The 18,490-nt window shown below is 37.3% G+C and overlaps 1 protein-coding gene across 1 annotated transcript in view; it reads right to left on the minus strand.

Annotated features, from left to right (window-relative positions):
- The window catches only part of LOC311077829 (complement C3-like), a 121,552-nt gene that overhangs the window by 26,835 nt on the left and 76,227 nt on the right, over positions 1–18,490 (minus strand). Inside the window, exons 10-16 of the mRNA XM_084106460.1 lie at positions 18,249–18,407; positions 17,968–18,027; positions 17,794–17,884; positions 14,318–14,363; positions 11,573–11,663; positions 11,371–11,460; positions 6,535–6,640 (exon numbers count right to left, since the gene is read on the minus strand). Coding sequence (XP_083962586.1) covers positions 6,535–6,640; positions 11,371–11,460; positions 11,573–11,663; positions 14,318–14,363; positions 17,794–17,884; positions 17,968–18,027; positions 18,249–18,407 — 643 coding nt within the window. The remainder of the gene's footprint in view (positions 1–6,534; positions 6,641–11,370; positions 11,461–11,572; positions 11,664–14,317; positions 14,364–17,793; positions 17,885–17,967; positions 18,028–18,248; positions 18,408–18,490) is intronic.

An 18,490-nucleotide genomic window follows, 5' to 3' on the forward strand; every position in this document is an offset into this window, starting at 1 on the left:
TTATTAAATTCCATATGTCCTTGACTGACTCTGTTTTAATTGCCCATGTTACTTAGTCCCTGAAATGTTCGATCTTAGCTATATGCTTTATCTTGGTACGATTTAAGTAAGCTAATTTTACAAACATAGAAAGTTGTCTTTTCAAGGCCTGGAAAAGATACTCTTTCTCGTGTTTGTAAGAAGGATAATTTTCCTTGAGAATTAAGTTAATCTTACGTTCAAAACAGATTGTTTGATAACTAAATTAATTCCATTAAAGTTATCCCATTACTTCGAGCTGAAATAAGACTATTTGATGTATTAATGACGAACCATAACCCGTTATGGTAATCATTCATATATCAATCTAGTTCAGCTGCGATAAATTAATTTAACTGTAACATACAAAATATTAATCATATTCATGATTAATTATTAAAATTCCCTATAGATCATTTGAGCTAATATTAATATTAATGTACAACCCATTGTTGCTACAACCATACAGACTAAGCTACTGAAAGAGATGCTCCCAGAAGTCACAGATCCTCTTCTTAATATCATTAATTCATCTTTGTCACTAGGATATGTACCAAAAACCTTTAAGCTGGCTATGATTAAACCGCTTGTTAAAAAACCTCAACTTGATCCTACAGAATTAGTCAATTACAGGCTGATTAGTCAAAAAAACAGTATCCTCACAACTGTGTTCCTTTCTTGAAAGAAATGATATCTGTGAGGATTTTCAGTCAGGATTTAGACTGTACCATAGTACTGAGACTGCTCTCGTTAGAGTCACAAATGATTTGCTCCTATCATCCGATCGTGGTTGTATCTCGCTATTAGTGTTACTCGATCTTAGTGCTGCATTTGATACTATCGACCACAACATTCTTTTAAATAGACTCGAAAATTATGTTGGCATTAGTGGAATTGCACTAGCATGGTTTAAATCATACTTATCTGACCGTTATCAGTTTGTAGCAGTAAATGAAGAGATGTCTCATCGATCACAAGTTCAGTATGGCGTACCTAAAGGCTCAGTACTAGGACCGTTGCTGTTCACTCTGTACATGCTACCATTAGGAGATATCATTAGGAAACATGGAATTAGCTTTCACTGTTATGCTGATGATACTCAGCTCTATATTTCGTCAAAACCTAACGAAACTTACCAATTCACAAAATTAACGGAATGCATAGCTGATATAAAAAATTGGATGACTAGTAATTTCCTACAACTCTGAAAAAACAGAAATTCTAATTATTGGACAAAAAACGTCCTCACGTAATAATCTAGAATACTGTCTAACACTTGATGGCTGCTCTGTTAATTCTTCGTCGTTGGTTAGGAACCTGGGTGTGCTATTTGATACCAACCTTTCATTTGAAAGTCCCGTGTCTAGTATCTGTAAAACCGCATTTTCCATCTTAAAAATATATCTAATTTACGCCATATGCTCTCAATGACAAATCCGGAACAATTAGTTAATGCGTTCATGACCTCAAGGCTAGATTACTGTAATGCTCTACTGGGTGGTTGCCCTGCACGCTTAATAAACAAACTACAGCTGGTCCAAAACGCAGCAGCTCGACTGCTGGCAGTAGATCCTTCTCCTTTTTAGCACCAAAACTTTGGAACAGTCTTCCTACCATTGTCCGGGAAGCAGACACACTCTGTCAGTTCAAAGCAAGATTAAAGACACATCTCTTTGACCTAGCATACACATAACACATTATAGATTTCTATAATTCCATATTAGGCTGCGTAGATTAGGTCAGCCGGAACCGGGAACACTTCCCATAAATCCTGATGTACTCGTTACATCAGAAGAAGAATGGCATCTACGCTAATTTTAGTGTCTTTGTTTATCCCGAGGTTTTCCCGCAGCCTGCCGGATCCAGGCCGTATCCAGATCTGACGAAAGACCTTCGCCTGGACCCGATGACAACGCAGTGCTGAAGTGCCAACTAGTCTCTCCCTATCGCGTCCCTTTACCACTCCAGATAAAGCGTTGTCGGGAATTTCATTTCGCGTACCTACCCCGAAGTGATAAAATTAAATTAAATTCTGTATCAAAATTTATAAGGAAAGACCAGTACTTAGTTTGTAGGGAATTACAAACCTGTGCAAATATATTCAAATGCACATAACTATAGAACCAATTCTTAACCCCCTGGGTTCGGCGGTATCGCCGGCGATACCACCTCGCTTTTTTTTTATCAGTGTAAAAGAGACTCAAAAATACTCTGTTGACATTGATTTTCCATAGGAGTTTCATACATCAATCGATCCTGTTAAGTGTGTTTTTTTGTGTGTATACTCACAATAAAAACAAAGTGTTGTGCTTTTTGGCAAATAAAGAAAAATAAACACGAAGCGAGTTCTGCCTTCTCTCTGTCAGTTAAGTCCATTCTGAAACGCGTCCGAAAATGAACCATAACTCAGCGAATACTCAGTCAAACAGTCACACAGGCATGAAGCTTGAATTCTCTTCTTTTAAATGAAGTAATTTATATAAAAAACAAATATTCTCAGTTTATGCAATCTGTATGAAAAGAGAGAGATGTCAGTTGTTCTCATCTCAGCTCATTATGTTTAATGTGACCCCGCCCACGGAGAGCGCGCGCTATTCAAACGCAAATGACTGAGGCAATCCACGCAAACTGTGAACGCCCCCATATCAGCTCGAGAAAACACATCAAGCTTATTTAGATCATTGTACTTGTTTACACCGTCTCAAGGCGCTGTGAGGAATAATACTATCGTAATAATAATAATGGAAAATGTACCTCAGAAGTGCTGGTATTTCGAGGAGCAACGGATGCCGCTGAGCTGAGGAATAGTGTAAGTTGTAGTAAGTTTTTTTCATTCTCAAGTGAATCGCGTTTCTGTGTGTGAATGAATGAACGGCAGAGATGTGCGCTGTTTACCACAACTGGCAAAAAGACGGTTTAAATTTGAATCGCATTTCTGTGTGTGAATGAATGTTTTCGCTTTTAGCAAACTGTATTGCTATACTGAGTAAAAATCGACTGAAAAATGTTGAAATAAAATATATTTGTACAAGCAACGTATTAAACTGCAAATTAACATTTATATTTCTTATATAAACGAAAGACCTATGTTACAGACATATGAAAGACAACATTTCGTTGATTAGTTTTGGATAGATTATAAATTTTTACTGTAAAATATCTGCCACCTCAAATAAGCTTTTGTTTGCCAATTTTTGCTCATATGTTAAATATAGTATGTTTTGTCAAAAATAAAGTAATCAAATAATATGTTATAGTGTTTATTCCAATGTAGCCTAGGCTATATTCAAGTAATGAATCCTTAACTTTGAAATATGTATGATAAAATGTATACTTTAGTTTTTACAAAGAAAGATTACACTTGAATTGTTGTTGTAATTTTAACCTTTTTAATAACAAAATATATATTTACAAGGTAGATGTAAACAAACTATTAAAAGGTAAATATAAGCCTTTTCTTTAAATAATTTTTATTGTGTTTTATTAGTGACAAATTTGGGGAGAGGATAAATATTCCAAAACTGAAAATACAGTATGAGAATTAACTGCACAATTACTAGACATGTTTTCCTTGGATATTATAGGCCAATTTGCAAGCACAATTTGTGAAAAAAAAAAGAGATGCTTCCAACTGTTGCTCTTGCATTCTTTCTTGTGGCTCAGTGCCCCATTGTCTCCTCAGGTGCAAACCACTAAATATGCATGATGGTGTTGGATCGTTGACGCCCACTCGCATATTGCCTTTCCAAACAGAAAGTGTTTTGCAAAATTTAAATCATATTGTGTTATGTGAATGATTAGGCAGGATGATTTTAACATCATTTTGAAGAAAAAACTCAACATCCATTAGTCAAAAGTCTTATTGACACATATTTAGTATGTGTTTTGTGGCCTTATTTCAGAAACTTTAGTTTTTAGTTTTTTCAATAACCATGCATAAACATTATTCTCTCAAAAATACAAACATGTACATTCATGATGCTCACATATTATGGTAGCCCTGTTTGTGCTAAATAGAGTGTAATTACACCTTTGCCATTAATATGTTTATAAGCAACTGAAAAAAACACAAATGTCAGGGCATGTCAGAACATCTCAAGGACCCCAAAAACACCATAGACCCCAGAGGGTTAATGCGCATGTGAACACCATCAGCGTTTCTCACAGGTTCGCGTTTAAAGTCTGTGTAGAGAGAATGGTGTCATCTTAGCGGCCCCTAATTTAATAACTAATGATCGTTGTGACGGAAGCAAATAAATCAAAACTAACCTTAGCTGGAAAATAACTTTATTAAAGAACCACTATAAAGCCAAAACAATCTCTGTTACCTTAAATGATACGTTTATCTCTGTAAAGCTGCTTTGAAACAATCTACATTGTTAAAAGCGCTATATAAATGAAGATGACTTGACTTGACTTGTAACCTTAATACTCTGTTGATTAGTAAATGGCTACTAGGGGTAGTTGTTGTATTATGTGCGGAAATGATATGTATTTAAGAGGGGAGAAAAAGTATGCTTTTGCATGCAATGCTTAAGTAAAGAGACGTGCATTACTTTGATGAGATCGCTCTTGATTTATGTGACTAGAGCCAGCCCTGATTGGCTGCTTGAATCTCAATTTAAAAGAATGTCCAGGTTGGCGCCAATGGCCTCGTGGTCAGTGCGCCGACATGTAGCGCCTTTGCGCTCTGGCGGCCCGAGTTCGAGTCCCGGCTCGTGGACCCTTCCCGATCCCATCCCCCGTCTCTCTCCCACCTCATTTCCTGTCATCTCTCTACTGTCCTGTCACAATAAAAAAGAAAAAAGAAAAAAAAGAACGTCCAGTTCGCGGTCTTTCTTTCTTTTGGCCATCGGTGAAGAAGAAGTCATAGCATGGTTACTCATGGTTCTTACAGGGCTTTCAACCGAGGAGGTTCTTCAGAAAATATCAGAAGCAGGCATAGAAGTAACCGACATCGAGATGAAAGGAGATGAAATGGACTTTCAGGCAAATGACACTTACTCAGATGATCATAAGTTATATGTCACAGTTAGACATTGAGTTTAAAATGAAATGTTGGAAAATGTGAAATTGAAAAGGATTTAATAAATTCTTATTTTAATTCAGTGTGTGTTATATATATATATATATATATATATATCATTATAGTCAACGATTGTACCCTGTCAAAGCCAATTTTTTACAATTTTTGAAGGGTCCATTTTTGTACTGTTAAATAAAGGTACAAAATTGTCACCACAGGTACAAGATTGGTCTCTTAAGGTACAAATCACAAGGGTACAAATATGTACCCTATGCCAAGGGTACAATATTGTACCCTTGAGGGTACAGCCCCAGTGACAAGCCATTGTACCTCTAAAGGTACAATTATGTACTTTATTTTCTGAGAGTGTACACAACAATCGTTACTAATAATTGAAAGAGGTATCATTAATTTTCTTATGATTCCCCTTTCCAGTTGCCTGTAGCAGCAGACAAATTCAAGCTTGAATTGAGCCATGGTACAAAATCAATTAAATTGTCATTTTTTGGGGCTCAGAAAAACGCACCATTTTATGGCGCTTTTCCACTACACAGTACCAGCTCGCCTCGGCTCGACTCGACTCGGCTCTGTTTGGTTTTCCACTGTGTAAAAGTTGTACCTGTACCTGCTTCCAGGTACTTTTTTTCGTACCACCTCCGGCGAGGTTCTAAGCGGGCTGAGGCGATACTAAAATGTGATGTGAAAACACGACAGATTGCTGATTGGTCAGAGAGAATCGTCACTATTCACTGCGTCATCATTGCACGCGCCAGACGGAGTATCCTGAATAAAAAAACAGCAAAAACAAAAATAAAAACATCCAAAAACAGCATACACTCGATTTCCTCCATTGTCCTGTGTGTGTGGGTAGCGGGTGTGTCTCGCGCGTCTCGCGTAAAAGATTAAGTCACGGCAGTTTCCTGCGGCGTCGCTATGACGACCAGGTACTATTGTGGAGGTAGCCTACTATCTGCAATGGAAAACGGAGCGAAAAGCGAGCCAAGCCGAGTCGAGTCGAGTCGAGTTGAGCTGGTACTGGTAATGGAAAAGCACCATTAGTGTGAATTCCTTTAAATGCAAATGAGCTGTTTCTGCCAGCACAGAGGGTGGAGCCTCACAAGCTCGCTCAGTAGCAGGACAGTCTATCAACAAAACACCTCAATCGCTTAGGAGACATTTTTGTCTACAGCTGCTCCAGCGTCGAAACAATAGTGGACTGTGTTTAGCACACTCAGGGCGGGTCTACGCTAAAACTGCAGCGTCCATCAACAGTCGCGGGAAGAACCTGTGCAAAGTGATGTCACATTGCCCCGAATCTGAGAACGGCTTGTTCTGAGACTGTGCTTATGATTTATGGGGATTTAAAGAAAAGCACTGGGTGGATTTTTATCATTATAGGGTGGTTGTGTACACACACTACCAACACACATTTATGTTCAAACGCCATGTAAAAGTGAATTTTGCATAATAGGTGTCCTTTAATATCTCACCTGGAGAGTAATATTCATATATTGTGACTGGAACAGGTTGAAGCAGACCCACATTAAACATCTTGTTCATTCTGAAGGCAATTCTTTCTGTCTCTTTATGAGAAACCTGATAAGCAAAAAAAAAAAAAAAAAAAAAAAATGTATATGATACGTAATGTGAAACTGCACACATCAACATTTGCACAGGCGACAAATAATAATAAGTAAGAACCAAATAAAAAAAATGCAGTCAAAATGATTAATTATTATGTTTCTTATGAATTGTGATTTTCTTGCAGTCATTTAACAATGTATAGCTGTATTCCAACAGTATTCTGTTTTGGATAGCAGAAAACAAAATGCATGTAAATTGTATAGTCATTGGCTCAATCTATAAATTCAATTAGCACATTTTCTTTTGCATAAACTTCTGCAAAATTATAATATGCAGTTTGTAATTTATCAAACAGGTGAATATCCAGTTACACAGCAAAAACTCCATTGTTAAATGAACTCTCCTGGGAGTTTATTTGACTCCACACTCAAGAGTGTTAAGGCCCTTTCGCACCGGATGCGTAACGAAAAAGTGAAACGAAAAAGCGAATAGTTTGTGTGCGAATAGTTCGCGTCAAAACCATTCACATCAGCCGCGACGCGAATTTGCGACGTCTGTGACGTTCAGAGAGCTTCAACATTCCAAAACTTTCATGCCGACAGCTGAGAAAACATGGACACTTCATCATCATCAGTGAAGACGAGCTTTTCATTTTCTTTAAAAGACAAAAAAGAAGGTTTTGGGTGCATCCAATCTTAAAGAACAGAGAGTCTGAAGGAGAGTATAATGTGCAGGTTTTTTTGCGTCTTCAACTAAACTGTCCATTTTGTAATGTCACTACACATTACATGTAACACACGAAGTAAGTAAGTTAAAATCATTCAACTCGAAACTGTAGATATCACACAAAGAATGTATAGTATACTAAAAGCAGCCCTACATTTGGTTAATGTTACATGTTCAAAGTAAACACGGTCTCTGTCTCTATCTTTGACGATAATAGTGTTAGCTTTCTATCCAAAATGTAGTTTAGCCTGCTAGCCTACACAGCACAGGACTATACAACGACTAAAACTATCACACAACATACTCACAGTCGTGATAACCGAGTTGGTTGGCAATGCTACGCCACACATTGTCTTTCAAATCGTTGTCCTTGTAGTATGTGATTGGCTGAAGCCTTTTCTGTCGCCGGAAAAGTAAAAAAAACACATCGACATCGAAGTCGAGCCATGAACGCCGTGCTAAGTGAGCTCTCCAAGTCGATAGGAATTACGTTTGTGAAATCTAACGTAGCAGGGCGTTTGTGGCTCGACTAATCAAGCCTGTTTTCCAAGATGACGCCTGCCTGTATATGCGTAATGTACTGTCTTTATAAAGTATCTTCTTATTAAACTGTCTGTACACTTACAAAGTTCTCAATGCTTCGGTTTGCATGTAGGGACCCTCATTATGCTACCGTGTTAGTGTGAGGCTATTTTGAGCCTTGTTAGTGGTATTAACTAGCGATTTACTTTTACTTACACTCTGCCCCATATACTACTGTTATGAGCTAATCTGTTTTTAGAGACCTCCACCTATAAAGAGACCTATAAAGAGATAAAACTCTATATATTCGATTATCATGAAAACGCATCCCAGGGAACGGTCGACTCGGTAACCATGTGTTAATTACCCCAAGGTTCATTTTTCACTGGAATTGTCCTTTAATGATTTAAGGGTCAAGAGCCCAACTAAAGCAAACACTGATCTCCATAATGGTCTCCAATTGTGGTTTTCTCCTTCAGTGATTCTGTTTGTTAACATCAGGTGTCTTCAATAATGGTCACTCATCACTCAATGAATCACTTAATTAGATCATTAACTTTAACACTCTTGAGTGTTAATATAACACTAATATTTTAACACTTTAACACTCTTGAGTCTGGAGTCATATAAACTTCCAGGAGAGTTCAATTAACACTGGAGTTTTTGCTGTTGTACCTCAAGGTACATATATGTAACTTTTTGAGGGTCAAAAAGCATTAAAATGTACATATATGTACCGTTTCTTTTAAAGGTTAAGGTACAATATTGTACCCTTGTGGGTACAGCCCCAGTGACAAGCCATTGTACCCCTAAACTAAGGTACAATTATGTACTTTATTTTCTGAGAGTGTGGGGATTTTGCTGTGTGTAAAGCTTATGAATAACTGTTTGAATTTTCCTTGCTTTTATTTTGTGATTATTTTTATTCCTCTCTATGTAAAGCACTTTGAATTGCCATTGTGTATGAAATGTGCTATATAAATAAACGTGCCTTGCCTTAAAGGGATAGTTTACCCAAAAATGAAAATTCTGTCAGTAATTACTCACTCATGTTGTTCCAAACCCGTAAGACCTTCGTTCATCTTCGGAACACAAATTAAGATATTTTTGATGAAATCTGAGAGCTGGATCACTCCTCCATAGGCTTCTAAGGGATTGGAACTTGCTGGCCCAGAAAAGTTATTAAAGAGATTGTTAATATAGTCCAAGTGACTACAGTGGCTCAATCTTAAGTTTATAAAGCGACGAGAATACTTTTTGTACGACTTTATTCCACTATTCATTTCCTTCTCTCTGCGCCTCGAGTTAGTTCACGTAGTATAACTGCGCAGCGCTTCTGTGTTGTACGACACAAGCATCACACACATGACCAGCGTCGGCCAATAGTGAGCCTACGTGGTGACGTGTAACACAGACGCGCTGCGCTAAAACACTATGTGAACCAACTCGAGGCCCAGAGAGAAGGAAATGAATAGTGGAAGAAAGTCGTTATTTTTGTTGTTTTTTTGCGAACAAAAAGTATTCTCGTCTCTTTATAAACTTAAGATTGAGCCACTGTAGTCACTTGGACTATATTAACGATCTCTTTAAAGGGGGGGGGGGGGGGGGTGAGATGCTCATTTTCACTCAATCTCCTGTTAATCTTGAGTACCTATAGAGTAGTATTGCATCCTTCATATCTCCAAAAAGTCTTTAGTTTTATTATATTTATAAAAGAAAGATAGGCTGTACCGAGTCTTTCCGGAAAAAAACGAGCGTCTGGCGGCAGGCCGTGTGGGCGAAGACGCGCTGATAGCTAACAACCATAGACTGTAAAAAATGCTAACAACACACAGAGACATTTGAAGCAGTTTTACTCACCGCCTGCGACCGCGAACCTTTATCATTGTGACTGCTCGATCCTTAAGCATTAGACGATCTGCAAATCCGTCGATCTGGGCTTTGTTTATAAAACATTCATCGTCGAAATGCAGGGAACAAACAGTCTTACACAACTCGTTTTTGCCCCGGAAAAACAATCTGCATCCACTGTTCCTAACGCTGGGTTCTTTGGGAAGCTGAACACGGTAAGCTTTCCCTCACATCCAAAAACACACTTTGGAGACATTCTTGAACAAATCCTGCAGCGCTGCCGATGATTTCCTGTTGAAGCGCGTTGATGTGCGCGGTCTCGCTCTCCTCTGGTCGACGTGTGCGCGGGCGAGCTTTTCCGGGAGAAATGCTCATATAAGGAGTTCCACTCTGGTCTACGTCATTAGATCCAAAAAAAACAGCCGAAACTTGTACCAACCCGGAAGTAAGATTTTCGGCACAGAAATTCTCCGTTATTCGTCCAAAATATTTTTTTCAAACTTTGGCCATGTTAAGCATGAGAATCCATCTCTTTAACACTGTAAACAACTCTGAATACATGAAACACCATTGTACCCCCCCTTTAATAACTTTTCTGGGCCAGCAAGTTCCAATCACTTAGAAGCCTATGGAGGAGTGATCCAGCTCAGTGGGGATTTCTTTAAGACTGCAAGGGAAGCTCGGTTTCCCCTATAATGTCAAAAAAATTAATGGCCAAATATGTACTATTGTGTTAACATTTTTATTGACTAAAAATGCGTTAGAAAACGTTCATCTCAAAGACGAGTTCGTTCAGAATCAGTTACATATAGCAGGTCGGCTGAATCGATTTATTTCTCATACATTCCTGTAGCGTCACAGTGCATTTCCCTGTTGAAGCCCAGCATCTATTGACTTCGATGGGGCTGCTCTGAACAGTTTTTTTCAGCGCTTTGAAACTAGACGGTCATTGGATAAATGCTGCGATTATGTCCCGCCCACGGACGTTCAGCGTCTCTGGGGGTGAATGAGGAGTGGGCTGGCCCGGACTCCGGGCTTCCGCGTGATGATTGGAGGGTCTGTATATTATTATATATATATTATTAGTAGTAGTATTATTATACTTTATTATATTATTATTTATACCTTTATTATATTATTACATTTATACAATTATACCTAACTCTGTTGGCCATTGAGAGGACACTGTCAAGTCACTGGAAAAGACGCCTAGTTGGAACGACAGGGTCACAGAGCATTTTCTTGAAAAGGAACGTTGGGCAGAATTTACGTATAAATATATATGGACAATTTTTATGATGTAGGCCGAAAATGAGCTTCCCCTCTTTGAAAGACCAGCAGCCGCCACTGATCCATCAGATTTCATCAAAAATATCTTAATTTGTGTTCCGAAGATGAACGAAGGTCTTACGGGGTTGGAACAACATGAGGGTGAGTAATTACTGACAGAATTTTTGGGTGAACTAACCCTTTAAACGTTTATTAAAATTTTTTGTTAAAAGTCAGTTTCCCTATGGAGAAATTGAATGGAGTTTTTACTTCTGGAAGCAGACTGTTGCACATAAGCAAAACACAGGGTTTCATGATAAAAGGAAAACAAATCTGTTTTTGACATCATCAGGCAACATGGTCTGTTGAAATACCTTATCTAAGTAGAGGATGAGGGATCCTCGCTCTGACAGCACTTTATTCTTTTCATATTTCTGAATGTATCTCTCCTTCCCCGTGGACAACTGAGGGCAAGAAAATGAGAAAAAAAGCTCAATGCATCACATGATGACCAACATGTTTTATGGCCTATCTGCAGATGTGAGGCAATTCTGCATCAGTTTATCATCATAATACCTCTTTAAGATCATTTTCTTCAACATCAAATCCCGTCGGTATGCCAATGTCCAGAATAGTCATAGTGGCATTGGTTTTATCACTTTTGTAGCTGTAAAGATGGAGATAAAGAGCAGATTTTATTAACATGTTTAGTAAGCCTACTCAGGCTGCGTTTAAGGCTGCTTTCACGCAAGAGCTTTTGGTTTGAACCCGAGTCCGTTTGATGTCAGATCTCCAATATTGTTGTATAACACAGAGCTTCTCGTCTCTGAATAAACAGTCTTTGAAGAGCAAGTTACATTGTCAGATGCAGTGAAACTGCATGTGAATGCAGTCACATTGGTAACCAGCTGTCACTAGTACTCACATTCATGAAGCAAACATACAAAAGTCAACACGTTGATCTCACAGTGATGTCACCATGTGGTCACACCGTCAGCAATCTGAGTTCTAAGGCTAAAAGGTTGTGTGCTCAAACTATGGCCACAATATGAGCTCATCCCAGCTAGAAATATTATTGTTCTATGAATGTTTTGAGAGCATTATATTATGTTCTTGTATTGTTTTCTGTAGCTAATTTTATTTTTGTTACCAGAATGTTCTCCTAAAAGGTAGGATAACACTCTCTAAAAACATTTTAAACATGTTTAGTGATAACATTGATAGAACATTATCCCCTAACAATCTTAAGTTTTAGCGGGAAGTTTCCCAGCAAACACAGGACTGAACCTCTTAAAAGAGTTTGTTTGAAAGTAATAGTTTGGTTTGGTCATTGTGGAGGCAGTGTTTGCTTTAGTTGGACTCTTTGGCCTTGATCATTTGATTTTAGTTTTTCACTAGATGCTATAAGTGTTTATTATAGCAAGAGAAAATGTGATCAAGTATGTTAACTACTTGTTGATAATAAAAAAATATTATTATAATGTAGTGATCTGAAACTCTTTAATATTTAATATAATAACCTAAGTCTGTGTACATTAAAGACTACTTCATTGACATAAACCTCAAGAATCAGCGCGTCAATCTCAATAATGGTGACATGCTGCAATGCATTAAACAAACTTATCAGTGGCTCCCAGAAAGCATTGCGGCATGAAGCATGTCACCATTATTGAGATTCATGGGCTGATTCTTGAGGTTTGAGTGTGTCTAAGTGTAGTTTTTTTTGTATATATATATATATATATATATATTTATTATTATTATTATTATACAGATTTTCTTTTTTATACATAGTTGGATGTCATGCTGTAAAAACATTACTAAAATCAATTATATGAAATTAATAACACACATGACTGCCTTGAAACTGATCAATGTATTACATGATGATTATATCGTTGTCGTTATCAACAAGTAGCTGACATCATTTGATCATATGTTCTCTTACTGTTTTTGCCATAACAAACATTTACAGAAGCCAGAGAAAAACTAAAATTAGAACATTAGGAGTCAAACTGACCAACTAAAGCAAACACTGATCACCATCACCCAAACCAAACTATTAATTTCAATAAACCATCAACATCTAAACCTCTATTAATCTCAATAAAGTATTTTGTACACATGTGACAGAAATAAAGTCTGGTTAGTAATAAGTAAAGCTAGTAATGCTGTTTGTGGAGTTGTTTAATGAAGTTGGAGCCTGACATCAGATGTTTAGACGTCAACCCAATTCTCATTTTAAACCAAAATTTGAGTCCATGTCCAATAACATTTCTAGCTGGGGTGATTAACATTGTGGCCTATAATATGAGCACACAGTGAGTGCGCTGTGCGGTTACACTTTTAGCTTACTGTGAACTCACATTGTGATCATATGGAGAGATCACTGTGAAATCAACGTGTTGACTGGGACAGCAACTGTAGGAAAATGTGGGGTGGACAGAGGTGGAAAGTCCAGGGGTCAGAAAGTAGAAGTCCTGCCATATGTTTATTCCACCCATGAACTCACACAGCAAAAAATCCAGTGTTAAATGAACTCTCCTGGTGGTTTATTTGGCTCCAGACTCAAGAGTGTTGAAGTTAATGAGATAATTAAGTTATTGATTGAGTGATGATTGAGCATTATTGAAGACACCTGATGTTAACAAGTAGAATCACCAAAGGAGAAAATCTCATTTTTTAAGTTGCCATTATGGTGATCAGTGTTGGCTTTAGTTGGGCTCTTGACCCTTAAACTAATAACGTCAGATTTTGTTTGGCTGTTGTATCTGAGTTATAATTCTTAGATGAACAAAGAGAAAAGTTTATCAGGTGGTGTTGGTTATGTTTTGACATAATCATCATTTGCCATAATTGCCATAATGGCGACTAAAATGTGTTTTTTCTCCTTCAGTGATTCTGCTTGTTAACATCAGGTGTCTTCAATAATGGTCAATCATCACTCAATCAATCACTTGATTATCTCATTAACTTTAACACTATTGAGTGTTAATTTAACGCTCACATTTTTACACTTTAACATGCTTGAGTCTGGAGCCAAATAAACTCCCAGGAGAGTTAATTTAACACTGGAGTTTTTGCTGTGCAGCTGATTTTACTAATTAGTTCTCTCTCCTGCTGAATTAACAAATCCAGGTGATTGGAACAAAATACTGAGGAGGACTTTACTCTCTGAACCTGGACTTTCCACCTCTGGGGGTGGGATCAAACTTAAAAAAAAAAAAAAACAAGTGTGAAAACAGCCTTAATGAGCACATGTTTTAAAATCAAAAATAAAATGGTTTCTTGAAAAATAAATGAGGGTATTTGTTCACATACACGAAATCCATAATGAAGTTGTAAGTTTCAGTGGCTCCTGGTTTTGCTAAAGGGAAACAAAAGTATTTGGTTGTTTTAGTTCAGGTCAGGTCTTCCCCTTCTAAAGGGAACATAAAAATTTAATTATAGTCATTTAAATGAAAAAGTAATACAACTTTTCACACTTGAACTAGATAACCCTGGGTCATTCGAAACCCCGAGTTAACAGAATCCTGGGTTATCTTGCTTCATGTTTCACACTGCTTATAATTTACCTGGGGATAACAATTAATCCTGGGCAGAGGTGGAAAGTTCAGGGGTCAGAAAGTACAAGTTATATTTTAACACTTTAACACTCTTGAGTCTGGAGCCAAATAAACTCCTCCTAAAAGTAAAAGTCCTCCTCAGTATTTTGTTCCAATCACCTGGATGTGTTAATTCAGCAGGAGCGAGAAATAATTAGTGAAATCAGCTATAGCTGATTTCACTAATTATTTCTCGCTCCTGCTGAATTAACACATCCAGGTGATTGGAACAAAATACTGAGGAGGACTTTTACTTTCTGAACCTGGACTTTCCACCTCTGCTCCTGAGTATTCTTTACGTTTCACACTGTAGCCTAAATTTATAAAATGATAAAATATAGCCTAATTTTATGCTACAGAAGTTTGGGGTTTTGAAGAGGTTTTTGACTGTAATTCTGTTCAAAATCGTGCTTTAAGGTGTTTTCTTGGTGTCCATAAATATGCAGCAAAGGTAGCTGTTAATGGGGATGCAGGTTGGGATCCATGTATTGTGAAACAAAGGTGTGAAATGGTGCGTTTGTGGAACCGTCTTGATAGCCTGCCAGAGGAAAGGCTAACTAGGAATTTTTTTAACTGGGACAGAGCAAGGCATCACCCATGGTCTGGAGAGGTTTCAACGATATTGTCTGCGTCTGACTTGTATATAATGTATCAAAATAATCTCCAATGTAATATAGATGTTGTCAGACAAAGATTGTTAAGTAAATATGAAGATCAATGGAAACAGGATATATGGAAGAAGCCAAAACTTAGAAATTATGTTCAGTTTAAGAATGATTATGTTACAGAACCTTATATTTTCCTTAATTTAAAGAGAAGGCAGAGGTCCCTCTGTGCTCAATTGAGAACTAGTACCTTACCTCTGGCAGTGGAAGTGGGTCGATTTAAAGGTATACCTGAACATTTACGTTTGTGTGAATTTTGTGATCTCCAGGTTGTGGAAGATGAATTTCATTTTGTTTTTTATTGTCCTTTATACTGTGACTTAAGGAACTCTCTTTTTGAATTAATCCAGTTAAAACATCCTGATATATTTTGGAAAGATGAAGGGGAGATTTTGTGCTGGTTGTTTGAAAATGATGTTTTTGCTTTGGCAAAATTTATAGAAAAGGCCTGGTACTTGAGGCAAAGTATTTTGTATCCCACGTGAGAAGTCATCTCTAATTGTATGTGTATTTATTCTTAGTGGTTTAGTTATGTTATGTTGGGTTCTGTGTTACATCACGTGGCTATCTGAAGATAATTGTGAAATTATTATTGTAGTGTCTAATAAGCCCATGAGGGCTGGGCACCATGGTGTTTGACACTTAAATAAATAAATAAATAAATCATAAATCAAATATAAACCCTGGGTTGATGTTCTTTTTTGCATATTTGCTGTGTCATTGTCATTGATTTGACTTCATTTTGTATATTGCCAACTGTACTACAATTTTATTTTCTGAATGGACTTTTCAGGATATAAAGGCAAGACATTTGTCACTGCAATGTGTGGTTAGCACTGCAAAAGCGGTGATGTTTCATAACTTGTGTAAAAAGCAGTGCTAACTAGGGCTGGGCGATATATCGCACGATATTGTTATGCACATCTCGTCAGTAAAGCCGGTTCCTTGATTAGTAGTAAATCGCCATCACCTGCTTTCAGATGGAGCGGCATTTACTACAAAGAGCCGTAGTTAACTGACAAGCTGAGCCATATCGCATTAATATCGCGGACGTATCGCCAGCGATATTTAATGCGATATGGCTCAGCTTGTCAGTTAACTACGGCTCTTTGTATACAGCAAAAACTCCAGTGTTAAATTAACACTCCTGGGAGTGTATGAGTCCACACTCAAGAGTGTTTAAGTTAATGAGATAATTAAGTGATTAATTTGGTGATGATTGAACATTATTGAAGACACCTGATGTTAACAAGCAGAATCACTGAAGGAGAAAATCTCAAATTGTAAGCCACCGTTATGACGATCAATGGTTGCTTTAGTTGGACTCTTGACCCTTATATTATTAACTTTAGTTTTTGTTTGTCTGAGGTATCTGAGTTATAACTGCCAGATGAACAAAGAAAAAAAAGTGATCTGATGGTGTTGGTTATATTATGACAATCATCATTTGAACTTGATCACTGAACTCATTAAAATCCTTCTTTCTGACTTCAATTTATGTTGTTGGTTACAGCATAACTGTGAATCTGCATAAATGCCCAGAATTTTTGATATAATATAAAGGATTTCTTAAAAGTTGTTTAAAAAAAAAAAATAATTCTTTTAGGCACACACAGATGTCAAGATTCAGTCTATGCATCTCAACAATGGTGACGAGCAGAATATTAAATTAGGAAAAGTAAATTACAAAGACAATTCAGATCATAATTTATTCATACCGCAATGCATGATGGGAGCCATTAATGAGTTGTGATTGGTGGCAGCCACTGCAACATGCTTTATTATTGTCACCATTGTTGAGATTCACAGGCTGATTATTGATGTCTGTGTTTTAAATGAATTTATCCGAATGTCTTTTGATCAGAACAATGTTTATTAAATATTTTGAATTATAAGTAAAGTCCTGATAATCATAGGCTGAAAAATCACAAAGCTGCTGCTAACAAGTTAAACCAAACTATCTCAATAAGTTTCATTTTTCAGATCACAGCATGATTATGTCAAAACATAACCAAGACTATAAGATAACATTTTACTTTGTTCATTTAACTGTTATAAATCAATAACAGCAGACAAACAACAGTAAATATTAAATTAAACATATAATGGTCTAGAGCCCAACTAAAGCAAACACCCATCACCTTAATGGTAACTTACAATTTGTGATTTTCTCCTTCAGTGATTCTGCTTGTTAACATCAGGTGTCTTCAATAATGCTCAATCATCACTAAATGAATCACTTAATTATCTCATCAGCCCTAAATGCCGCTCCATCTGAAAGCAGGTGATGGCGATTTACTACTAATCAAGGAACCGGCTTTACTGACGAGATGCCCATAACAATATCGCGATTTAAATCGCCCAGCCCTAGTGCTAACCACACTTTTGAAGTAATTGTAGTTCTAGTTACAAGTGTCAAACAATCCTCTACCTGGGGTTAAACACAGGGTTTAGAGCGAAGATAACCCGGGGTAAAGCACAATGTGAAAAGTGCTACAGAAAATGCGCTGAACTCAGTCAGTCTTACTTTTAGGGGCTTTTTCCATTTTAACAGTCAGATCAAAGAGTGTACAGTCAGACTTCTTCTCAACAGGTCTGGCGTAGTACAGCGTCAGAACCTGAAAAGAGCAGCACGTCTCAGATTAGATGTTCAAACGCTTTAATCTTGCTGTTGACCGTATAAATGCTCATGAACACTCACTGAGAGAGTGGCTGTTCCAGTTCCTCTAGCCGTCACATTGAAGTCCTTGTTGATCTCCACCTGTTGAGTGAACGCAGATATTATCAGAATAATCAAATCCATGATAGTAGAGATACCTGAAGGTTTCATTGACCAAACACAACACTTAGACAATTAATTTGACATAAACAATTAAAAATTTAATTATTTATGACAAACAAAAAATCTCCCATAATACAACAAAAATCTATTGAAAAATTAAGCAAGAACCATTTGAACAATCTTGATGAGTTTCTCCTCACCTTGTCTGACCGTTTAAGATGCACATTGTCTCTTTTAATGGTCCATTTGACAGGTTCGATTCTTCCTTCCACTGACAGCTCCACTTCCAGATTGAAGTTTTGTCGGTCCTTCACCTGCGTGCGATACTCTGCCACGGCCTGGAACACCATGATGGTCGCCTGGAAAGTGCAGAAAAGCATTCAAAGACAGAACTCTGGACTGTGACTAAAATGTAATGATGGGAGAAACAAAGCTTTTCGAA

This window comes from Abramis brama, assembly GCF_963993115.1.
Source record: "Abramis brama genome assembly, chromosome: 2".
In the NCBI taxonomy this organism is placed as follows: Eukaryota; Metazoa; Chordata; class Actinopteri; order Cypriniformes; family Leuciscidae; genus Abramis; species Abramis brama.